This window comes from Nyctibius grandis, chromosome 1 (assembly GCF_013368605.1).
Source record: "Nyctibius grandis isolate bNycGra1 chromosome 1, bNycGra1.pri, whole genome shotgun sequence".
NCBI lineage: Eukaryota > Metazoa > Chordata > Aves > Nyctibiiformes > Nyctibiidae > Nyctibius > Nyctibius grandis.
Genome location: NC_090658.1, coordinates 11,499,757 through 11,523,133, shown reverse-complemented (window position 1 = coordinate 11,523,133; position 23,377 = coordinate 11,499,757). Strand labels below are relative to the sequence as shown.

Genomic DNA, 23,377 nt, shown 5'->3' with positions numbered 1-23,377 from the left:
TTTTCAAGGATATGCCATCCATAAAGCAGCAGTTGGGTCACCTGTTTTGCTGTCCTTGGCAATCTGTTGCCCTTTTTGTCTACTTCATTGCCTAGTGCCAGCCCTGCCTGTCACTACCAGCTTCTTTATTAACTGGAGTTACAAAGGCATGTTGTGCCTCTGACATGTTGATGACTGCCTGGGACCAGCGCAGTCCAGTAATGGCGCTCCTGGGGCTTCTCGGTTTGTTAGTAAAGTAAGGAAATCAGGTTGGGTTGCAAATGCAAGCGGTCAAAATTAGGAGGAATCATTCTAATGGTCGGTGCATAGCCTTTTAGGCATATGATATAGTCTTTAAAAGGCAACTGCAAATTGTTTTCCTACAGCATTGCCACCTCGTTAAGCAGACAGTGGTTAGGGAGAGCATGAGGACTGAGTGATGAGTGAAACTGCTTAATCGATAAAGAAGCTGGGGGGTGATTGTTAAAGAAGATATAGGACATGAACAGAAAACTCTGCCTCACTGTTATGTGGTTAAAAGCTGCCTTAGTGAGTTCAGTTTTGTCCCATCCTCATCTACAAAGTTCCTGACTGAGGCTAGGTAGAGTATCAAAGTGAGATTTGATGTATGTTTCCATTTAGTGGGTGTCTGGGGCATGGGGGCTGACTTGCAGCAGTGTTAAGCAGCCATCATTGCACTTGAAGTGAAAAAAGTCTGCTTTGGGAAACAAAAAAAAAGGTTGTTTCATGCTTAATCCCTATAAAGTAAGGTCCTAGCTGATGTAAGCAGACCATGCAAAAATTAATGGAAACTGGCTACTTTCTTACTGCTTGTAAATGGGGGACCATAATACCCTTCTTTTTTCCAGGGATCCCATAAAGTTAGATTTTGGTGACATTCTGAGGTGCAGTGATGGATGTCCCAGAAAACTATAATAAAAATAAATCTGCATCCAGTTCTATTTTTTTTTTTTTTTTTAATAAAAAGCCCAGTAGATAAGGCCAGAAACTGCTTAGTGAGAAGGCGAAGAGGCTCTTTATCTGAGCATCATTTATCGTGGGCAGTGAATAAGGCAAGGTTTGGTGAAAGAAATAGCATGAGTCATGTATTTACGGCGTATGTCATGAGTGTGTATGTGTGAAATTAAGTTTGAACAGCTAGCCCAGTGCTAGAGAATCTGTTTCCTAGTGAAGACAAGGTTTTGCTCATTTTCCAAGCTTAGCAGTATTTCTGTAGCTTTTTAGCAGTAATACATGGATGCATAATTACCGTTGTAACACATTTGTGTGCTGATGTGTTGAAGATATTCATGGGAAGACCTGTGGGAATCTGCTAGTTTCCTCATCTGCTCTCAATGAACACGGACAGCAGTGGGTTCAACAAAGGTTGCCTGGCATTTCCAGGTCTTTGAACTTTGTTCTTCGGCACGTGCTGGGTTTTTTGGACTGCATCCAAGGGTGGGAATGCGATGGGAGTGTTGTTCTGGTGCCCAGCCTCTTTAACTGGAGGGCCAAGCACAGTGATTTCAAGGGATGCAAGCTGTAGTCTGGAGTATGGTCTTTAATTTGCCTCCTCCCTTTGTGATCCTGAGCTATGGTACAGAAGAAGCAGCAGCCATCCACAAACTGCCAGTTGAGGTTTTCTTTGGTGTGGGGGAATCGGCAGCTTTTCCCAGTCTGTTCCTTTTCCAGCAGGTCCGTTAGCAGCTGGATCATACTGACCTGTGGCTGTCCCCAGATGATGTATGGCTTTGGTTGGACTCATCACACAGAGTAAATTAGAGCAATGCTCAGTCTTCACAAGCCACACTGCTGGCGTGGAGGCACCAGATGAAGGATCTGTCTGCTTAATGTCAGCTTCTCCTCTTTGAGTTATTAATTTTTTTTTCTCTTCCTGTCTAAGTGTTCTGCCTGGATAACATTGAAAAAAAACCACTGGACTATCCTTACAAGCTGAGTTGCCCTAAGCACTATTGGAGCCCGTCGAGCTCCTGCTTGGCTCTTGTACCCTGAAGAGCCTGTCGCAGAGTCAAGTAGCAGAGCTGGTCTGATCACAGGCAATAGGCAAAATTTTAGCAGGGAAAGAAAAGCAGCAGCTTGCTGACTCACAATAAAACCACTCCTGGGGCTGCAGGTGAGAAATAATGGTAGGTCTGGTTCTGACTTTTGCTTTTAAAAAACAATATTGAGGGCTTGGCTATAGGAACATATTTTTGATTCATAAAGATAAACTGTTCCATAATTTGCAGGAGGCTTAAAATATTATGGTCAGCTCTAGGATCTTACCGCAAAGTAACTTGCAGTTATCCTGCATAACAGAGGCAGGGTGAGACAAGGCGATAGTGAAGAAGGGAGAAAGCAGATGAGTAACATAAAGCATCTGGAAGGGTAGGCTCTTGAAATAATGTAATATTTTTGTTTTGAAAGGTCAGGAAAGAGATTGTTTTGTAGAGACAAGGAAAACTGTAAGCAGCAGTGAGCAGAGTTGGTCAGTTCTGGGCCCCTCAGTTCAAGAAGGACAGGGAACTGCTAGAGAGAGTCCAGTGCAGAGCCACAACGATGATTAAGGGAGTGGAACATCTCCCTTATGAGGAGAGGCTGAGGGAGCTGGGTCTCTTTAGCTTGGAGAAGAGGAGACTGAGGGGTGACCTCATTCATGTTTCTAAATATGTAAAGGGCAAGTGTCATGAGGATGGAGCCAGGCTCTTCTCAGTGACATCCCTTGACAGGACAAGGGGCAATGGGTGCAAGCTGGAACACAGGAGGTTCCACATAAATATGAGGAAAAACTTCTTTACGGTGAGGGTGACTGAACACTGGAACAGGCTGCCCAGAGAGGTTGTGGAGTCTCCTTCTCTGGAGACATTCAAAACCCGCCTGGACGCATTCCTGTGTGATATGGTCTAGGTAATCCTGCTCCGGCAGGGGGATTGGACTAGATGATCTTTCGAGGTCCCTTCCAATCCCTAACATTCTGTGATTCTGTGATGATAGGAATGGCGTATGTGCCAGGTCATGAAATCCCCTACATCCAGGGGCTGGGGAAGTGACTTCCATGATGTACTCTAGTTAGCTGATTTGCCTGCATCTGCCTTATCTTCTTTGTGATGAAGTGATGAACAGCTGGTGGTGGCATTTATTGACTTCATGTTTGAAAACAAAGTTCCTGATTTGGGGCTGTCTTCAACTTTATCTTTTTTTATTGATTGGTCTGTTTATGTTCTGTCATCTGGATAGCTTAGAAGTGACTGTAGGGAATGTTTATATTCAGTCTCTCATGGTTTGGTGTTTGTCCGTCCCCATCTTCCCCCCCTACCTGCCCCAGAACTGGGTAAAAATTTCTGGTGTAGGTTTGGTAGGGTTTTTTGGTGTTGCTACCTTCCCTTCCTCCCTGTAAGAGGATGACACTGGATTTATAAATATTTATACACTTTCTTATATTACAGAGAATTTATAGTAACTGTTTTTTCTAGATGGGAAGACAGTGCTTCAAAAATAAGTGTTTATAAAATTACCTGGTTTGTTCCAAGTTCCACAGAAATGTATTTGTATTTGGGAAAGCTGTGTGATGTCGTCATCTTCTCCAGAACCTCTGTTAATTGCTGTTGTCCAAATTTCCCTGCAGAGTGGGAGGCAGTTTCCTATGGTCAAGGTCAGCCCCTGGTGACTAATTATAAGGAAAGGTGATGTACCAAAGGCAGCCCTCAGGTGACCTGGTCTCATCTTCTTTTGTTCAATCAATGTATTGACATATGTTGAACTAGATAGAGGTGCTTTATAGTCTTCTGTAATATTTCCCCTTTTGGTACAAGAGTTTCAGCGATGCTGGGAAATGTTACTTTTACAATTCAGTCCACTTGTAAAAGCAAGCCCACTCTGTGCTCCTCATTCGAAACTACTGGAGAACAAGACTTGAGTTTGTCGAGCCTGTGCATGAGGTGAGGGAGGTGTGTGAGACTCTGCTGTTTCACACAATCAAAAAGTGGACGCTTCCCAAGAGTAGAGAGACTGTACCTTGCTGATAATAGCTTAATACTAAGTGTTGAGAATCTGCACAAACATCAGAGCTCTCTTTTTGTGTTTGAAACTATTGACTATTGAAGCCTGCTTGACACGAGGTTCAGTATTTTCAGCAGTGTTTCACTGATTTTTGAGTACAGTTTGTAAGCTCTTTGGTGTGTTATATATGCATTATCGTATGGAGTGTTGAACATTTTAATTATCTGGCCCTGTAAGTTGCTGATTTCAGTCTATTTTAAAGATTCTTCCCTTCTTATTAAAACCAGAGGCCAAAACTGCAGAGGTATCAAGTCTGTTTTGACAGTTCAAGCACAGCAGAACAGTTGTGATGTTCACAACAGCACGAACAGTGGATTGCAAAGCAGGTTGTCTGGATTGTTTTAGAGAGAAAACTGGAAAAAAATCTCAGAACTGGGTAGCTTGAAGTGCTTGTGTGAGTCTAAGCTCACCTCCACGTCCTTTCTTAAATGGCTTTCTGCCTCTTAACAGTCATCAGTTTTGTGCCAGAGCAATGCGGTAGGTTGGACAATGTCATTCACAGCCCTACTCTATTTATAGGGTATTTCAGCAACCCCTCCTGTAGCTCCTGTTTCCTGGTTTAAAAGAGCTTTCATGCTACGTCCTCTCCTCTCATTTTCCACTGGCAGAAAAAGGGAGGAGTTGCGTTTCTCCTTGAAACGTAACAGAGCATTTCTGCTTCTCTTTCCAGGCCATGGCTCTCGTCCCTTGGATTTAGGAGATGAGTCTGGGAAGGGGAGGGCTGTGGGTGAGGCATCTGCTGCCAGCAGTCACTTCTGCTTGGCCACTTCTGCCGCCTTGGGTTCAGAGACAAGGGGAGATGGCTAGTGAAGACTAGTAGGAGATGAGGAACAAATGGGTCTAGAAGGCACAACCCAGTGGAAATTTAGTTACAAGTGAGGATTAGGGTGGAAATGTACTGCACGGGCGCAACGCCTCGCCTTGGCTGAGCCCTGACAGCCATCGCCTGTCTGGAAGTGTTGGGGATTCTGCTGCGCAGAGGTGGCCTGATCCAGCTCACATATCAAAGTCAAGGCTTATAATTTGGAGGTTGAAAAGGTTCTTTGATATAGGCCAGATGTGACTTAAAGAAACTGCAGCACAGAGGTCCCTGACATGAGAAATACTGTGTTAGAATAACACTCTCCACGGTAATTTTAAATTATCATCGTTGTTAGCCTTTTCTCTGTGTTTTCCCTGCTTTGCTTTCCCCTTTCCCTTTCTCCTTCCCAACAGCCCAGACATAGTTTTGATGTTATCTTTGTCTGTCGTGCTGTTTGTGTGGTACAGTATTTATTTTTCAAAGCTGAAGGATGATTTAATAACATTCAGCTGATCACAGAACAGCTTTGCTTTAAAAGCTCATTAGCTAAGGCTTGTCCCCTGGTTGTTGCTTTCAGTGACATGCCTGCCACAGTGACAGAAAATCGTATATATATCCGTGTGTGTGTTTATTGTGTATCACTAACTCTCCTGGTGGGAGGCAATGCTGATAAAGGGCTTGAAATAAAGCTTTGCCTGCACCAGCGAATGCTTATTTTCTAGTTTGTTTTATAATGGAACAAGCGATCCTCAGCTGAGCAGGCTGTCAGTGCTTGGACCTTGGACATCGCAAGTTCGATGTAATTGTCAGTATTGGCCAAAACCAGCAGCAAAGTGTAGGTTCTAGACACGCCATGAGCTCCTATTAGTTTTGTGAAAATTGGTATCTGGAAAGAGGATGGAGTGCCCCTGTAGAGGAGAAGTCGATTTATCTTACAAGGCTAGCTGGCAGGTGAGCATGTGCCTGGCTCTGGATCGCCGCCTTGTGCCATCGGAAAAGCTGAGAATGATGTGGGGGACTGTGGGTCGCATGGAAAGGAGAGACATGAAGCTGGAGCTCGAGAGGCTGTGATGGGGATGACAACTACTGTGGTACGTGTTGCTGCTCCCAAAACATCTTTTTCTTGTAAAATACACTTGCAGAGTAAAGCTATGAACAGTGTTGTTTGCTCAGTTATTCAGAAATTCATCCAGGCTTGCTTTAGAATAATGAGAGTAGGCTGAAATTCGTGGAATTGAAAGAACACAATTTCTACTATTTTTAAGTTGCTCTTTTTTTTTTTAAATTCCTTTCTTCAGATGCCCCAAGTAATGTTATTTAAATTTACTCTGCAAGCACAAAGCATAGAAACTTGCTGAAATTTCTGATATAATTAGGCATCTTTGGGAGCTGGGGTTTTAAGCAGAACACCAAAGATGGAAAAACTTGTGATAAAACCACAGGAGAGCTGGCAATGTTCAGCAAGAAAATAAAAATAATGGGATGGAAATGAGTGTGCTGCACGCATGTATCTGCGGAGGCAGGTGGGGCTCTCTGGTGGCTGCACAGGCTGGATTCTGCCAGCAGCTTCCCCGTTCCTCAGCTTCACATCTCTTCCCAGCTCCTCAGCCTTGTCCTTCTTCTCCTTGTCCCCACGGCCTAGCAGTTATTGTCACCTGTAGTTAATCTGCAGACCTCTGCTTTGTGAGGATTGAGGGATTAGAGCGAGTACAGTGGAGGTACCTGTGAAGCTGCAGGCTCCAGTGAAAGCCCAGCTGAATGCAAGAAGGCTCATGAAGCAGCAGGCACGTGTTATAGGGCTCTCTGATATGAATGTGGCATCTGGAGTACACACTGCTTACAGTACAGAGCAGCAGAGAGTTATTGCCTCTGTGTGATTGAATGGGACTGTTTCACCACCTTTGTCTTTCCCACTTTGGTATAGCAAAGTCATGGTTAAAGTTGCCCAGGCAACCTTAGGGAGCCTGACAACCTGAGGCACATGTCCTACTAACCTTGTTACAGCAAAAATTTGTTCAAATAGGCAGTCTTAATCTGAAGTTCTGAGTGTTGGAAGGAGTATAAAACTGCAATGAGTGATGCTGTAGAATTAAGAAAAAAAGCCGAGTTAATTGGCTTTAGATAGCAGTAAGTAGATTGTACATTCTTTCCTGATAAAACTTCCACAGATCTTTAATGACCCCCATGCAGTTCAGCAGTCACTCGTTGCATCAGCATCTCTCCCTCATTTGTTTTACAGCATCACAAAGTGGATTAAGTTGAGCTTGGAAAAAAGCATACTTATTTGAAACAGAAATGCTCACACATGGTGTTTTTCAGGACTAGCTGTTAAAATGTAAATACAGATCCTACATCAGTCCAAACTGATACTTGACGGTAGACAAGTTCTCAGTCTATTTCACTGTTTTTTCATTATCTTTTCTAGGTGTAGGTACCCCAGCATATTAGTTCTTAAGAATTTAAATGTTCTAGTAGCATTTAATCTGTACTATAAATAATAGTTTTTGCCTTTTTTTTTTCCTCAAATAAAACTGCCTTTTGCTCTATTTAGGTCTAAATGTGGTTAAGCCTGCACTATGTGCTGTACTCATGTGTTCTTTAAATAAACGCATTCCTTCATCTGGATAAAAACAAAATAAAGCTCATCTTGCTACAGAAGCTCTGGCCATAAGGCCTTAATTTTTTGCAAGGCTCTGAGTGTCCTGACCTGTGCTAGTACTTAAAAAAATAATAGAGGTTAGGACCTTGTGAGGAACAGCTTTAGTTCGGTGGAAAAAAAAAAGCTTGCTAGTGGCCTGAGTTTCCTTACTGTCGTTCTTAATGATGTCCTTTACAGTGTTCAGTAGACTCATAGGTTTAAGAACGCAGCCTTTTTGGACTCAGTGACATGTTACATCTACCTACACGCACTGGGTCCCGTGAGAGTTGAGTCAGCGCTTTTATAATGACTTTAAGACAACTGTTTCTTTTGTTCCTTTAGGCTCATAGCTGGCAGCCTGGAATCAAGAACCCATACCGTGGGGTGGTGGTATGGCCAGTTCCTGAAAATGTTGAAATTACTGTGACACTCTTTAAGGTATGTTTTTTAAAGCATAATCTTTCCTATTTCATAAACGGTGTGTGAAAAATTGTTTGGAAAAGTCAGATTACAATCACAAAGGCCTAATTTTGCTGGGATTAAGTTGTTAACTGCACATCCTATGTCCCCAGTTTAAATCCTGGAGAGAAGGATGGTCTGTTCACTGCCAAAGCTTACTTTTGTAGTTTAGTTAACACACTGAAGTATCCCATTGAGCTGCTTATGGCGAGTCATTGGCATAGAACTTAGTACGTGTGTAACTGCGCACGTAGTACATATGTAAGGGCTTGGCATGGGTTATAGTCTGGTTGGTTTTCTTTAAATACTGTATGCCAGAAGTTTTCAAAATACAGCCCTTTCTAGACTTCCTTGTTCAGTTGCAGTGCAGTGACCCCATTTCTTATGCTATTGACTAGGAAACAGAATCCAGCTCTTAATTTCACAGTATTTAGTATGCCGCACAAACATCACAGTACTTACGTGATTGCAGTCGTAGGAGTGGATGTGGAGTATTTGAGTAGTACAGAGAATTATAAGATTTTATGGGGGATTTTTTTAGGAACTGCGTTTGTTCTACTAAAAAAAGAAGCTTATTTGTGTGACTGAAGCAGGAGAAATTGATGGTTATACTGGAACTTCTTTCCCAAATATCATTGGGGAAAGTCCTTTCTGCATAAAGATAAACAATGCAGTTTTGCATGTCTGAGAGCGTAGGAGGCTGCCCGGGAGGCTGAAGATTTCTGGGATTTTCATTCCGTTAGTTCTTTACTCTGGTGTCTCCAGCTATACTCTAGTTGTTCTTATTTATAATTGCTCCCCTTACAGCTTAGGGCAACAGTAACATACTTTTTTCTAATTAGTAGTACTTATATTTCTTTGTCTTGGGGACTTCCCTGAATAACTGCTTAGAAGTGGCTTCTGGTTAGCCTTAGAATGTGAATTTATTACTTGGTTCATTAAGCCTAAAAAGGGGGTTTCTCTCTCTCTCTCTCTTTTTTTTTTTTGTGTCCTTGGGATCACCAATGAACAGAACCTTCCCAGGTTGCCAGTGATGCTAACTATCATAAATTTGTCTCTCTTCTTAGCAGACACATGGTCTTCAACTGAGGTTCAAAAGTTCACTAGCAAAAATTGTTTGCCTTTGCAAGCTTCAAGGGCCTCTTCTTGGATTAAGAAGTTTAACACCATTATGTGACTACGCTGCGTGTCTGTACAATCTGAATATGGTTATGTAATGCAGTAAATGCTACTTAATATTTTTAACGTTTAAAGTGAAGCAGAAATGTATACAATTCTTGACTGTGTGTGCAATAAGATGTTGCGTGAAGAATGAGAAATTAAGTTTCTTTTGGGTGCAGATTTGTGATGCTGTGGCTTTGGAGTAGAAGTGTGTCCCAGCATTCTCCTGCTGTCCCACACTACCTTTTTATTCCCATCTGCACCACTTCAGGGCTATATTTTGTAGTATGGCACAACAGACTTGTAGTTGTGCCACTGAAGGTGAGTGTGAGGGCTAGGACCCAGGTAGTGAGGGGAGAGAAGGGCCTCTGGAGCTGGTGTTAGGTGTTACTACAGCCTCAATTTGACCCAGCACTGTGACTCTACAGGCAGATCTGTTCACTGGATTGCCTTCTCCGCTCTCCAGAAGTGAGCCTGCCTGACATAAGGATTGGTCTGGGAGGAGAGGTAGGAGCATGAATAGTGCTGGAGGCTGTGCCTTCTGGGAACGGTACACACTGATCTTTGGGGGAACAAGCACAGGCTTTTATAATCAAAATATTGAGATCATTCAAAAAGCATCATATTGTCGGGCAGTTTTTATGTAAATCTGCTCTGACTGATGCTCTGGCTCCTTCAACAAGAGTGCCTATAAGTGGCCAAACCCACCTTTTTCTCTGTAAGGATATGCAGGTGTGGTACAGAGCAGTGCTTTTTGAGCAAGTTGGGTAATGCACCAGGAGCCTGTATATGTGCAAGACCAGCAGCCTGCCTGGATGAATGAGCCGTGGGTGATACGTGATTGCAGGCAGAATACGCTGTGAGCGCAGTTTAGGCTGTGCCCAGTCCTCTGGCTCTCTTGGCTCAGTGCTACGGCAGCACTTCAGCTGTAGCGCAGGGTATGTCCTAACACCCGGAGAGCTGGCTCGTCTCTGGCTGTTATGTTCTGGGCAAAGAAGGTCAAAAAGCACTTGCTGTTTTTTGCACAGCTGAATGCATTGGCTGGTTAGCGCTAGAGTAGTGGGAAGGGAAGTATGTAATAGAACACTACAGCAGCCTTTTTGGGAGCTGACTTACAAGTCAGGTATTTGTATCGTTCCTTCCTCTGGAAGGAGGGAGGCGAAAACACTGAAAGCGGGAAAGCTCAGAAAATGAGACGGCTCATCTTGCAGTTCTGTAAAAGTCGCTTTAGGAGCCGCTCCCCTGCGAAGGGGAGCGACTGCTGAACGTTTGGCACTTTGCAGTAAGTACACTTAGCGTGGCCGTGTTGTTTAACAAACAGTAGTTGTCCTCTTTCATTACAGCTGGAGAAGCTAAGGGAAGCTGCTGGCTCTGCGTCCACACTGGCAGAGCCCATTGATGGGAGCAAGTTGCTCTGACAGAGCTTTGTAGCAATCACACATAGCAAGTTAGCGCAGTGGTGCTGTTTGAAATGGAAGTGCAGGGAAGGGAAAGAGCGGCTCCAGAACAGACAGCTGCGTGTTTTGGGAAGCGATTCACACAGTAGTGCCTGTGCATTCGTAAGTGGCTGTTGAAATGTGTTGCTGGTAGGATTAGGAGATAAGTCGAGGTTTCAAGTGCTGATGAGAATGTTAAGAATATCCTCTCCAGTAGTCACCCGTGGACACTTGAGAGCTGGCTAGCAAAGTGCCTGTGATCAGTCAACAGACGAGGTATTTTGCATTATCTGCACATCCCTATTTTGGGTGTTAGCTTGTTTCCAACAGTGTATCTGTAACTCTTAGGTAAGCAGAGCTAAGCATTGAAGAAGTGATAACCTTCATTTAGAAAACTTTTACTTCAAATAAATAAAAACTTTTTGTTTCATTTCACTTAATTCTGGGCTGCTGGTAAAATTTCATAATGCTCTGGAGTCATGTGGGGAAAAGCATCGAATGGATAGATTGATTCAGCTTTGCTTGACTAGCTCTAGCTCCTGCCCATCCAGCCGGCTGAAGTGCTAATTACATAAAAAGTTCCATCTGTTCTGAAAGTTTAACTTCTTCCTTTGCCATGCTCTCCATTGATGTTTGATTATGCCTTGGGTTTTTCAACCAAAATGGGGAAAAAGAAACATTGTGAAACAATAAGCCTATTGTGCATTTTAAGTCTGTGATTTGTAGTGCTTTCATGGAAAGATCCACAAATGCCAGAAAAGCTAGCTGAATTCCCATTTTTCATTGTTTCCATGGTTGCACTCCAGAAGTTCATTTTTAGAGTCCCTGCATTAGCAAGGTTTAACCATCGTATACGAAAGCTTGTGTACTTTTCCGTGGTTTTATGTACAAACACATACCTGTATCAACTGAGAGAGATTTTAAATGAGACATTTTCACTGCCAAGCAAGCCCAGTGCTTTTAGCAAAGCTAAGTGAACATCAGTTGTACTATGAGGATTTAAATTGCAACATCGTTATTTTCTAGCTTAAAAGCAAAGTGAACTTGCTAGGCAAAAACATTTGTTCTTCTGGAGTAAGCATGGACTTTGCTTCATTGGATTACAAAAGCCACTTGTCAGTAATAGATGTGGTTTATCACAGCAATGTACTATTGCAACAACAGGGAAGATTACCAGCTCTTCATTCCAAAGTTTGAAAAAAAAAGACATTTTTAAAGGCGTAGCCTTCTAAGCACACAAAAATTAGTTATGAGTAAAATAAGAATAAAATAGATGATAAAAGGAGGCTTGTATTGTTGAAAGTATTCCTGTCCCTACATATCTCTCAGAATAAATCCTATATCATCTTTCTCAAAAGCCTGGGTCAATTATGTGCTTTGATTATAGTGCAGTAACTGGCCATTCACTGGCAGGAACACTTCAGCAGAGCCAATACATTGTCTTAGGGAAGGAAAAAAAAAAACAAAACCAACAACCAAACCCCTTTGATAAAGCCATTTCCCAGAAGCAAAGAACAAATCCAGGTTCAGAACATAATTGTGTCAGTTTAGGAGAGACCAGTGGCTTGACTGGACACTGTGAAGGATATTCTGTAGGAGGGAAAAAACAGCCCTGTGAGCAAGACAAGATGTTGTGTGTCAGATACAAAAATCATACACTCAGGGAAGCAAGCACACTTGCACACTAAGTAATTAAATATCCAGGGTTAGTGTGGGGACTAATTGTAAAAAAAATATATTTTAGAAACAAATTTCAATCGTTGTTGCCTTTCTAGCCCAGAGGCTTCACAGGAAAGTGTGAGCTGTCATGAGCTTGGTGTGGTGATGTACAGGGACAGTTCTGCTGGTCTGCTCAGAGCTCCCTGCTGTCTGGAAGCTCAACAAAAGCTGACCAGAGTTGTATGTGACTTTCTAGACTAATCAGACCTCTGTAAGCAGCACTGAAAGTGACAAGAATTGGGTCAAATTTTGAGTCTTCTGCAGCTTCAAACAGCCAAGTACAAAAGCTGAGGATAGATGCTGGAGTACCCAGAGCATCTGCTATAGGTCACTGGCAGAGGAAGATCACAAACCCTGTCATCATTTGATCTGATTCAATATGACAGTCCTGAAGTTGTTATTCCCCAAGAAGAAAGACCGAAGATTAAGGCTGGTATGAAGTGATCTAATTGAAAGGCAAGTTTCAAAAGCCAGGAAAGCTTAGGGAGGAGGCATGGGGAAGGAAAGGAGGAAGGGACTAACAGTCTGAAGATCTTCCCCACCCGCTCTGGCTGCTGATTAGGAGAAGGAGCAGTCTCTTGTTTGCTGATATCTTTCCTTCACTCCTGTTAGAAGAGATACAGAAATAACTCTGAAGATAATTCAGCTTACTGGAGAAGGGTCACCTTTCTTTAGTCTTCAGAAACCACCTTGTATGCTGTAGAAAGGATCTAGTCCTTGACAAAGCTCCTTGCTGGATGGGCTGATGATGGACTGATCAACAGAGAACAGAAAAATGTGGCAGACCCATTCGTTGTTGCTCTTCACTTGCCAGAGCCCAGAAGAGTTGTCTGGTTTTGAGTAGTTGGCATGTGGGTGGGCAGAATGGGGTCACAGAAAGAAGCTGGTTGGTGGGATTGCAGTGAAAAATTTGTAGGACTGAGCTTGTTGAGAGCCAGTGTATCTCTTAAGAAAGTAGTTAACAGAGTTACTGGGAAAATGTGAGATGGGCTAGGTTTTCGATGGTGGATGAAGGTGCTCTGCTGACCTTGAGAGAAAAGTTGAAGTCACTATCTGAGGGTCTCGCTGTAGGAGAACCATAAGATGTCCCGTCCTTTGCACAGTTCCCTACTATTGGTCTCTCACATGAGCATTACTTTTGAACACTAAAGTCATCTTACCAGAGGGAAAAAAAAAAAAAAAAAAAAAAAAGAAAAGAAAACAGTTAGGGAAAAAAAAGAAGGCTTTAAAACTTAGTTGAAGCTACTGAAAAGGAGTGTCATCCTGAGAGACGAATGCATATGGAAAGAGAAACAGGAAAATGGGAGCCCATCTCTTGATATTAAGAATGATGATTCTTTTTTACACAATAAAATGAGGAGGAACAACAAACTGTTCAATCAATTTGCCCAAATACTCACAGTTTTCAGTTCAAGGTAAAACTGTAATGAATGTTGGATAGGGTGTAGTTCTGCAGCTGTGGTATGTTGGTAAAGAAAACATAAATTTTTTTTTTTTTGAATGTTACCAAAAAAATGGCTCCTGCCAACACCCTTCATGTTACAGTGAGGTATGAGGCAGTTTCAGGCTGAGAAGAATACTGGAGAGAGTTTGTTCCTTGAGCTTTTAGGTGATTTTGATTATCATGTGCTTTCAGGAAGGAGGATGGGAATGAGGTCTAACTCCTGTCTTTAGGTGTTTCTAGCTGCGCATTTTCAGTGGTTACTTGTATCTGCTTGCAGGTGAGGTGAGGTTTTGTGTGCTGTGTTATCGGGGAGGGCTTTCATACAGCGAAAATTTCTAAGGCTGCTATAACCGTTACTCCTAGGGTTATTCTTTGCAGTGGCATTTTTTTTTTTTTTCCTAAAGAGCAGTCAACTGTATAGTCCTCAAAGCATAGTTCGCTAAATTCATCACGTGAGTTTTATATGGGAAATGAATGGAGAATATGGGTTAGCCAGTGACAGAAGTATGTGTTGTTATGGTTTTTTACTGGTATTTACCCTCTTCAAATCCAAAATAATCTGAAAGTTTAGCCAAATTTATAGAAACATCTCTTTTTATGGAGACCACACATTGAAATGTTAGCCCAAAGGGTGAAATGGTGGCTGCAATAGAAACTGTGTTGTAACTATAATCATACAAGTGTCTGTGAATGCTGACATGTAATAAAGTTGTAAGTTAGCTAGCAGTAGGACTAGGCTTGCTGCTCCCTGGGCTTCTGATAAAAGCATTTTAGTGAGAAGAGTGGAGCCACTTGCCTGTTTGTTGCAAGGAAATGGTGAGGCTTATGTGTATAAGCTTACTCAAGGTTTTCTGTTTCTAGAGAGATTTTAAGACTAACAGGAAATGTGGCTTTAAAAAAAAAAATCTGGATTTATCTTTAAATCTGAAATATCTTACACATACGCAAAGGGTCCATATCTTAGCAGAATCACAGAATCAACCAGGTTGGAAGAGACCTCAGGGATCATCGAGTCCAACCGTTGCCCTGACACCACCCTGTCAACTAGACCATGGCACTAAGTGCCATGTCCGGTCTTTTCTTAAACACATCCAGAGATGGTGAATCCACCACCTCCCTGGGCAGCCCGTTCCAATGTCTAATAACCCTTTCTGAAAAGAAATTCTTCCTAATGTCCAACCTGAACCTCCCCTGGCAAAGCTTGAGGCTATGTCCTCTTGTCCTGTCACTAGTTGCCCGGGAGAAGAGGCCGACTCCCACTCCACTACAACCTCCCTTCAGGTAGTTGTAGACTGCAATAAGGTCACCTCTGAGCCTCCTCTTCTCCAGGCTAAACAACCCCAGCTCCCTCAGCCGTTCCTCATAGGTCATACCCTCCAGACCCTTCACCAGCTTGGTCGCCCTCCTCTGAACTCGCTCCAACACCTCAACATCTTTCTTGAAGTGCGGGGCCCAGAACTGGACACAGTATTCAAGGTGCGACCTTACCAGTGCCGAGTACAGAGGGACGATCACTTCCCTAGACCGGCTGGCTACGCTATTCCTAATAGAGGCCAGGATGCCATTGGCCTTCTTGGCCACCTGGGCACACTGCTGGCTCATGTTTAGCCGGCTGTCGATCAGCACCCCCAGGTCTCTTTCCGCCGGGCCGCTTTCTAACCACTCTTCCCCCAGCCTGTAGCACTGCATGGGGTTGTTGTGGCCGAAGTGTAAGACCCGGCACTTGTTCTTGTTGAACCTCATGCCGTTGGTCTCGGCCCATCTATCTAACCTGTCCAGATCCCTCATATTTCATACTCTCCAAACTTTTGGTAAGACTGTTCATTAGAGAAGCCCTTGAAGCTTTTAATTTTTATTTTTTTATTCTGGGTAGTTGGTAGGGAGTTTGGGGGTAACACACTCACGTTTATTTTTCGAAGTGTTCACAACTCGCTTTCAAGTGCATGCTAAAACGTTGAATATTAAGAAGTCTTTTCATTTTACAGTATTATTTTGCTTTATCAGATTATCAGAAATACTCAGCAGAGCATCTGATTCTGTAGCCTTCAGAGAAGTGAATCGGCTTTATTGTCATTGATAGAAGAGCTTTGTTTTTCTTTATAGATTATTGCCTTGCATGAACAAAATAACGATTGTTTGTTTGTTACGTGGGCCCTGACTTTGCAAGCAGTTTTAGGTAAACCTGGAAGCTTGCATTAATAGCTTTTGGGGGAGTTATGAAAAAAATTGAGCAGGATGAAATATTTAAGAGTTTAGTCACTTATTATGGAGTGGCTTATTAAAACATAATGTGATTAATGATCCCATTAAATCTCATTATGTCATTTTATGCTGTATCAAAGGAAGCAATTAAACAAAAAGGTAATTGCCCCAGGTTAACTCCTGAAAATTGTTAAGTATTTAATAACTGGATTACAGAAAATCATATCTTTAGAGTTTATACAGGATACAGCAAACCAGCAGTTATCATGAACTCTATTTGCATAATGCAGAATTCCACGAAATTGATTAATGTGATGGATGTATAATTAAATAATCTGATATTTACAAGTACATTAATTGGGACACAGAGATACCTCAGTATAATTTTGTATGTATCTACTTGCCCTTCTATTCTTATGACTGATGGCACAGTATGTTTTTTTTACACTCGTTTGCAGTATTTAAATTATTCTGATTTTTTTAAAAAATTGTAAAAAGATTTATTCATATATCAAAATTAATCATCAATTTTGACATAAGTTTCTAGTAACATCTTATATTTTTTTCATTGAAACTATGTCCCATTGTTGGAGTAATGCATTTTAAAATACGTATTGCACATGACACGTGGTTGTAGCTGTTAAATATATAGCTGATGATGGTGCCAGCAGTATGGTGTGTTGTTGGATTTCCCCTGTAAGCATGTTGATGCCCAGTGGGACTCCTGTAAGGAGAGCCAGCGTTTTACAGGGAGTCTGCAGAGCAGTGAACCCACTTTGCTGGATTTTGTAGGAAAGAGTGTGCTGGAGGAGACAGGATGATATCCTCTTGGAGATGTTATTGTCATTCATTCAAAGAGGAGGTTTATTTAAGAGCACACTTCCCAAGTTTTTTGTGTGCTGGAAAAAGAAAAATTCTTTTCACTGGTTGTTTACGCTGTAGGCTTGTTACTTACAAAATCTTTTATTTTGAGTATTTCGTGAGAACTAGTTAAAAGAATCATGTGTAGTACTGCAATACAGTACCTCTGCTCATTGTGTGTCTTGACTTCAAGGAAAAACTGAGTGAAACCAGGATGGGTAAAGCAAAGACTGAGATAAGGTGAGATGAAACAATTGAATGTGAGGCTTGCAGCCTTCTGGAAAGAAAAGAAATATGGTACTAATGGAGATAAAGTGGAAGCAAAATATCTCTATCCATTTTGTTAATTTACAGCAGTGAGATGGAATTGGTGCAATGCTTGGTGTAGTGTCGTGAGCAGGTTTCAAATAATAGCAAGAAAACTCTGCAGGTGCTGAGGGGTCTCATACATGGTGATGGCAAATGCTCATTATGGGGAGGTGACATCTGTCTACAAGTGTCTATAGCATGTGAGCGTCAGAGGCAAAGGAGTAATTGAGTCGTTTCCTATAACTAGAAATAATAGGATAAAATTGAGGTGTAGCAAAATTAGGCTTCATGTCCAGAGAAAGCCTAAAGCCACATTCTCTTAGTGTGAGAAGCTATTTTGCAAGAGGAGCAGAAGTTATTTTAGTACAGTTGTTCAGAACTAGGTTTGGATGATAAATTAATGGGTTTTCTTTAAATTATTTTTTTAAAAGTAGGATCCTTGATAGAGGCATGAAGGGGATGACTTAATGTCTCCACAGTTATCATAATTTCAGACAACAACAATACAGACCACACTGTCAGATTGAAAGCTCATTAAATTGGAGACAAATGTGAAATATATGAACCTCACAGTTATTTATTTTCCTGTTGGTGAAAATGTTTTCTGGTCCTCACATGTGATGCAATAGAAATGTTGTGAAGTAAGGATAGGTATTTAAGAAATTTGCGGTAAAATGGGGTACTGTGCTGAAGCTGTGACTTTGGATGTCTGCTCATGCTGATGGAGTCTGGGCATGAGGATGTTGCGGTGATGCCTGCTGTAGGTGTACGCCTTCTCACGCAGGGTGGGAGCGGTGGCTTTCTCCACTGCTCTCTGCAAGGTGTAGATTTGTTGTGTTTATTTGGGAGGTGGAACTTAAGAATGAAAGAGAGATTTTTCTTTTTCTTTTCGTCTGGATGAAAGGAAATAGAATTACAGGCGTTTATCAGAATCATCCTCATGTTTCTATCCGTAGGAGTCTTTATTAAATCCTCACTGACAATTTTACCCCAACTTGCTAATCATCTTATTGGCATCCACTGAAGCCTACATTCCAGCTAAAATATTTCCCTCTGTCATCCTCAGTGGGTAAAAATATTTCTATGAGTATATGAAAATCTTGGCTGAGTTACAATTTCTTGCACCCTGGATTATTTTTAGACTTAAGTTCTCTGGTTTGTTTTTCTAGGATCCTCACGCTGAAGAGTTTGAAGACAAAGAATGGACGTTTGTCATAGAGAATGTAAGCTGGAATGTTGTTTTGTGTTTTTTATACACGTAAGAATCATTTAAAAGATTAAAGGGTGTCTAAATGCTGAAAAGGGCTTGAGTAAAATTTGAGCTGCTGAACCACAGTAAAGCCTTGCTCCATAGTAATAAAGGCTTATTAAAATACAGGAGAGGGGGGTACTATACTACACTGCTTAAATTCCTTCCCTGTAAGCATCAGTCTTCCTTGCGTTATTTTGCTATGAGCAATGGAGTAAACAAGTTAGAGCTGTGTTATGACTCATTGTTTTACAGGTTATGACACGCTATTTTTCTATGAGTAGGGGAGTGAACAAGTCAGAGCTGGGTTATGACATCTGTACATCCCAAATGGCAGCGCGCCCTTCCAAGTTTTGAATGCCACTCTTTAGCGAAGAGCACGGTTTCATCACCTACATCTTAAAGGTGAAGAAATTGAGGCAGAGTGGAGAGGTGGGACCAGCCAAGGTCACCTAACCGAAGAGCAAGAGAGTCATGATGTGCCCCGTGCTCCCTGAGATCCCAGTCTCACTCTCTGCGTGGGGGGAGCCGTCTTGCACACCCAGTGAAAACCTAAAAGGCAGCTCCTGTGAATGTCTGACTCCTCTGAGTCAGGAGCTCCCAGAAGTTCTTGGGAGAGCTGAACCCCTGAGGGCTGTACAAATAACATGCTTTGCCAAACAGCAGAGCTTAGCATTGCATAGAGCAGGTGCTTCATGAAGTACTTTTTTCCTTTCTCATCTCTGTGTTGGGCTGCAGCTTCTGCTCTGGGGCTGCCTGGGCTGAAAAATGGGGGAGCTGCTTTATCTGGAGTTTTCTTAGAGAAAACTCTTTTTGAAATACTTTTAAAAGGACTGTGGTATCAAGACAGTGTGTTTATATCTCATTAATACAGTTTCATTATGGACTGTTTCTCAGTAGCATGATTTAATTTTTATTTATGTTGTTTTTAAACAAAAAAACATTGCTCTTCCACTGAGTTGTAGTAGTACCATCCAGCACTGAAGTATGGGGAAGCAATGGAACTTGCATGTTATCTTTTTTGCCTAAAAATGCTGCTTTTTCTTTCTTGTGGATATCAGAAGTTATTTGGATGTCCAAAGCTAAGGTTTATTCTGATCACCAGTGACTGGACATTTAAAAGGGCTGAAAGCAAAGTGCTTAATTTATAGTTTTGTTTTTAAATGTCAAGTTTCTATTTTCATTTATGAGACTTATGAACACAAAACACAGTTTAGTTACTGCTTCCTGGAGTTTCCTTTTATTTCTCACTTAGTTTATTTTAATCAGGGAAGTCTCCATCACCAGTTGTCACTGTACAAGTAACTCTGGATGAAACAATGCCAGTATATTTCTCAGCCAACTCCTCTGGGTATAGTTGGATTTCCTGTGACGTTGCAGCAGATTTTTTTCAGAAGTTTATAGTGGGCATGTAGACCTCGTGTCCTGCTTTATAACACATTGCTTTTTTTCACATGTCATCGTATGATATATGGAGGTGGCAGTAGTACATCTGCTGCATGCTGTTCTCCCTCTCTGCCTCAAATTTTCACCGAGCTGCAGTAATGCTTGCAGGGTGGGAGGTTGCTTCAGTTGCTGCGCCCCAAAATGCGGCCTCTGCTGAAACAGATGGAGACGGTTCCAGTATGTATCAGTGATGGAGTAATCTTTTATGTGCAAACTTACTCTTTACAACCTCAGTTATGTCATTAGTTCATCCCCCAAGAACTGCCAAATAGTCACTGATAGGTAGATGTTTATGCTTGGATTAGAGGATATATGAATATTATCCTCAGAACAATAAATTTATTAAATAGTTTTACTGCAAAAATTGAGAGCTAAAGCAACTATAAAACTAGTTGCTTTCAATCTTCTCCTTTTTTTTTTTTTTTTTTTTTGAGATGAAACACTACTGAAAGCTGTGGATACTGCCAAAAAAATGGTCTGCAAATATGCTTGACAAATATGGAGAAACTCTTTTCCAAGAGTAACAGCTCCACTTAGTGGTGAATGAAAATATTTTCATCTGTTCGAGCAAGTAACAAATGATCCAATGGCTGGTTGACATTTCAGAGCACAAAACACCTGCTTGTTAAAAATCTGGGAGCCAGGGAGGCAAGAGATTGATCTCCTCCCTCCCTAAATTGTCGACATTTACTCCTTTCAGGCTTAACGTATGGTTTTCCTGGTTTTAAAGGAACATATTTATTATCACACCTGACAAGGAGAGGTCATATTTGGGAAGTGTGGGGACTTTTACAGTCCTCTGGGGGCTTTTCCTTTTTGTCCAAGTATGTTCTCTGCGCTCAGAGGCAAGGTTTCCCTTCCTCCTTGGTTAGTAACGCTCGGTATGCAAAATACTGAAGCCTGAAAAGTTTATGGGCGTTCTTTCATTTATGAAGCAATCTGAATTCTGCTAAAAACATTTATTTTGAGCTTTTTTTATTACTATTAAAAGTCAATCTCCTAAATAATTTTGTAATGCTTCAGTATGGCTGAGCAAAGATCAGCTAAAGGAGCTATTCAGCTGAAGTTTGATGCCTCTGCTGGCAGATGCTACCAAATTCAAAATGAGATTATTCTGGACTTTCAGAGGAATTTTTAAGTAGCGGTGATGTGATTTGTGCAGGATAACCATGCTGTAAATATAAATGAAGCAAGATATTTGGGGTTTTTTGTTGTTTTTTTTTTTTTCTTGGTTTGTGTTTTTTTTTGTTGTGGTGTTTGTTTTTTTTTTTAATCCTGCAAATGTATGTACTTTGTGGTCGATCACCTTGGTTATTGTAGGATTTTTTTTCTAACTGTATTTTTAGTGTCTTAGTCACTCTGTATTTGTATTCTAGTAAGTTAACGTTTGTCATCTACTATATGTCTAATCCATAAATAATTTGATCCTGATGTGGTTTTGTAATATTTAATGTTGATATTCATTTTCCATCAGCCTCTTCTATGTCTTTACCTCCTTCACAGCTGAGGTGTTTGTATATTTATTGCTAACTTTCTTGTCTCTAATTTCATCTGTGTTTAACCACACTCTATGTACTTGATTATCTCTTTTTTCTTCATGAGGAACTTCTTAGAGCTGGCTTTTGTGCTTTTCTGAATAATAATATTGGATGTTCAGATTGGCTGTTGCAAGTTGGAGAGCAAGAAATTCATAGCTAAGAATAAGACTTACCCATCTGTGGAGAAGTAATAGGCTTTCAAAATCATACAGATTGGCATTAGTTTATTTTGCCTATTCGGTTTAGAGAACAAGGACTAGTTGCCTTCCATTTAAAAATATAAGCCACTTCTGCTAGTAAGTAATTTTTCTCTCTCATTGCTCCTACGGGTCATTTGAACATGTGCTGTTTCCACACTTGCTTCCTTTCACTGAGCTCCAGCTTCCAGTGTTAATTTTTTTCAGCATTAACTTCTAATTTCTCTTATGAATTGCTTTCTTGGGGTTTCTGCTGTATCTATGCTCAACAAAGAGCTTCCACATGGCAAGAGACTCTATAGGTACCAGAGAAAACTCTCACAAACAGCATTAATGCCTCCATCAAACTTTCTGCAGGGTTTCCATGCTCTCCCATTAAAGTAAAAGAACAGTGCATGTTTCTAAATACATCTTTGTCTTTTAGCAGTAAAATGTTTTTCAAGTGAAGTGGTCTGTGCTGGGGCGATTGTTAAGTGTCCCCTCAGAGGTGCCAGGAGGGGGGCAGCTGATGAGTTTTAGTCAACTGGAAATGAAGACTGCATCTCTCAGAAGAGTTTGACTGACCTGAAGTTTGGGCAGTGTTTCTTGGTCTGTGCAGATTGTCTAGCTAATGGAAGAAGAAAGGGACAGGAGGGGAGAGTGGAGGTTTAAATTGGTCCAAATACGTTGAAGCTTTCACTGGCTCTATGTACAAGAACTTTGTCTAAAATAAAGGTAGCTGAAGTGATGGAAAAGTGTAATCTTGCTTCCTAGCATGTTTAAAGCATGGAAAAGCACATAAGAACATTCATTGAGGATGGACTATCACACTTGCTGTTTGCTGACAGCTATGTAGACAGCTACCTCCTACATTCTTAAATGAAACTGAAAAACTCATAGAATGTTTTCAGACGGTATAAAAGATTTGGTCTATGAAACAACTTTTCTGGCTTTTTGTAGAAAATGTTTTTTGAGCCCAGATTTGTGTCTCTAGTAGCTAACAAATGGTGTACTGATATATTCCAAGGTTCATAGTAGGCTTCTCCATCTTCCCCCCTGTGCCTTGTTCTTCACCTTTGTATATAGGCTATTCACGGGGCCCAGGGTTGTGGTGAGTGAGCCATTTCCAGTAGCACTGATGTAATCAAGGCATTGGCAATCATTGCTGTATCCCTGATACTCACCATATTCCTCTTTTTATGTGGCAGGCCTATTAAAACACGGTCCTTGCTGACTACAGAAGAGCACATCCCAGAACTCTACTAATTTGGCAGATGAATGGAGAAAAATGCCCCACCTGTTTTTGAAGCTTTGCTCATATATTCATCTAGGCTGGGGCTGGAGGCAGCCTCACCTGGCCTGGCCTGGCCTGTTCCATTAAGGCAACATCATCTCAGGCAAACACTTGCCTAAAGTGTTTTTAAAAACTTTTTAAGATGGAGTCCCTGCAGCATCGCCAGGCAGCCTGTTTCAGGGTTCCACTGTCGTTGCTCTTGGGAATTGTTCTGGCCTAGATCTCTGTTGGTACAGTTGAAAGCTGCTATTTCTTGTCTTACCAATTACACCTATGGAGAACAGATTCTTCTTTCTGTGTGGCTGGAGGCTCCCTCCTTTCTTCTCGCCTCTGACTAATCAACCACAATAATGTGATAGGGGTTGCACATGAGATTTAATTTCACTTGATTGCATTAGCAGATCATTAGCATTCTCTTTCTAAGGACTCATTTGTGTGAGCGAGTGTTCAGTGTTGTGCTCTGCTTGTGCTGCCCATTGCTTTCAGGGACTAGCAGTGACCAGCTCTGCCTGCACACCATCACCTGGTGATGACTGGTGGGGCATTGCCCTGAATTTCCAGGCTGTTCTTGTGTTGAAATCTTGGAAACTGAACTTGCTTCTGCA

The 23,377-nt window shown here is 41.6% G+C and overlaps 1 protein-coding gene across 8 annotated transcripts in view; it reads left to right on the top strand.

Annotated features, from left to right (window-relative positions):
• The window catches only part of EHBP1 (EH domain binding protein 1), a 240,952-nt gene that overhangs the window by 36,846 nt on the left and 180,729 nt on the right, over nucleotides 1–23,377 (top strand). For all 8 annotated transcript variants that reach the window (XM_068406149.1, XM_068406140.1, XM_068406131.1 and 5 more), the window contains exons 4-5: nucleotides 7,821–7,916; nucleotides 18,239–18,292. In XM_068406149.1, the coding sequence (XP_068262250.1) occupies nucleotides 7,821–7,916; nucleotides 18,239–18,292 (150 nt within the window). The remainder of the gene's footprint in view (nucleotides 1–7,820; nucleotides 7,917–18,238; nucleotides 18,293–23,377) is intronic.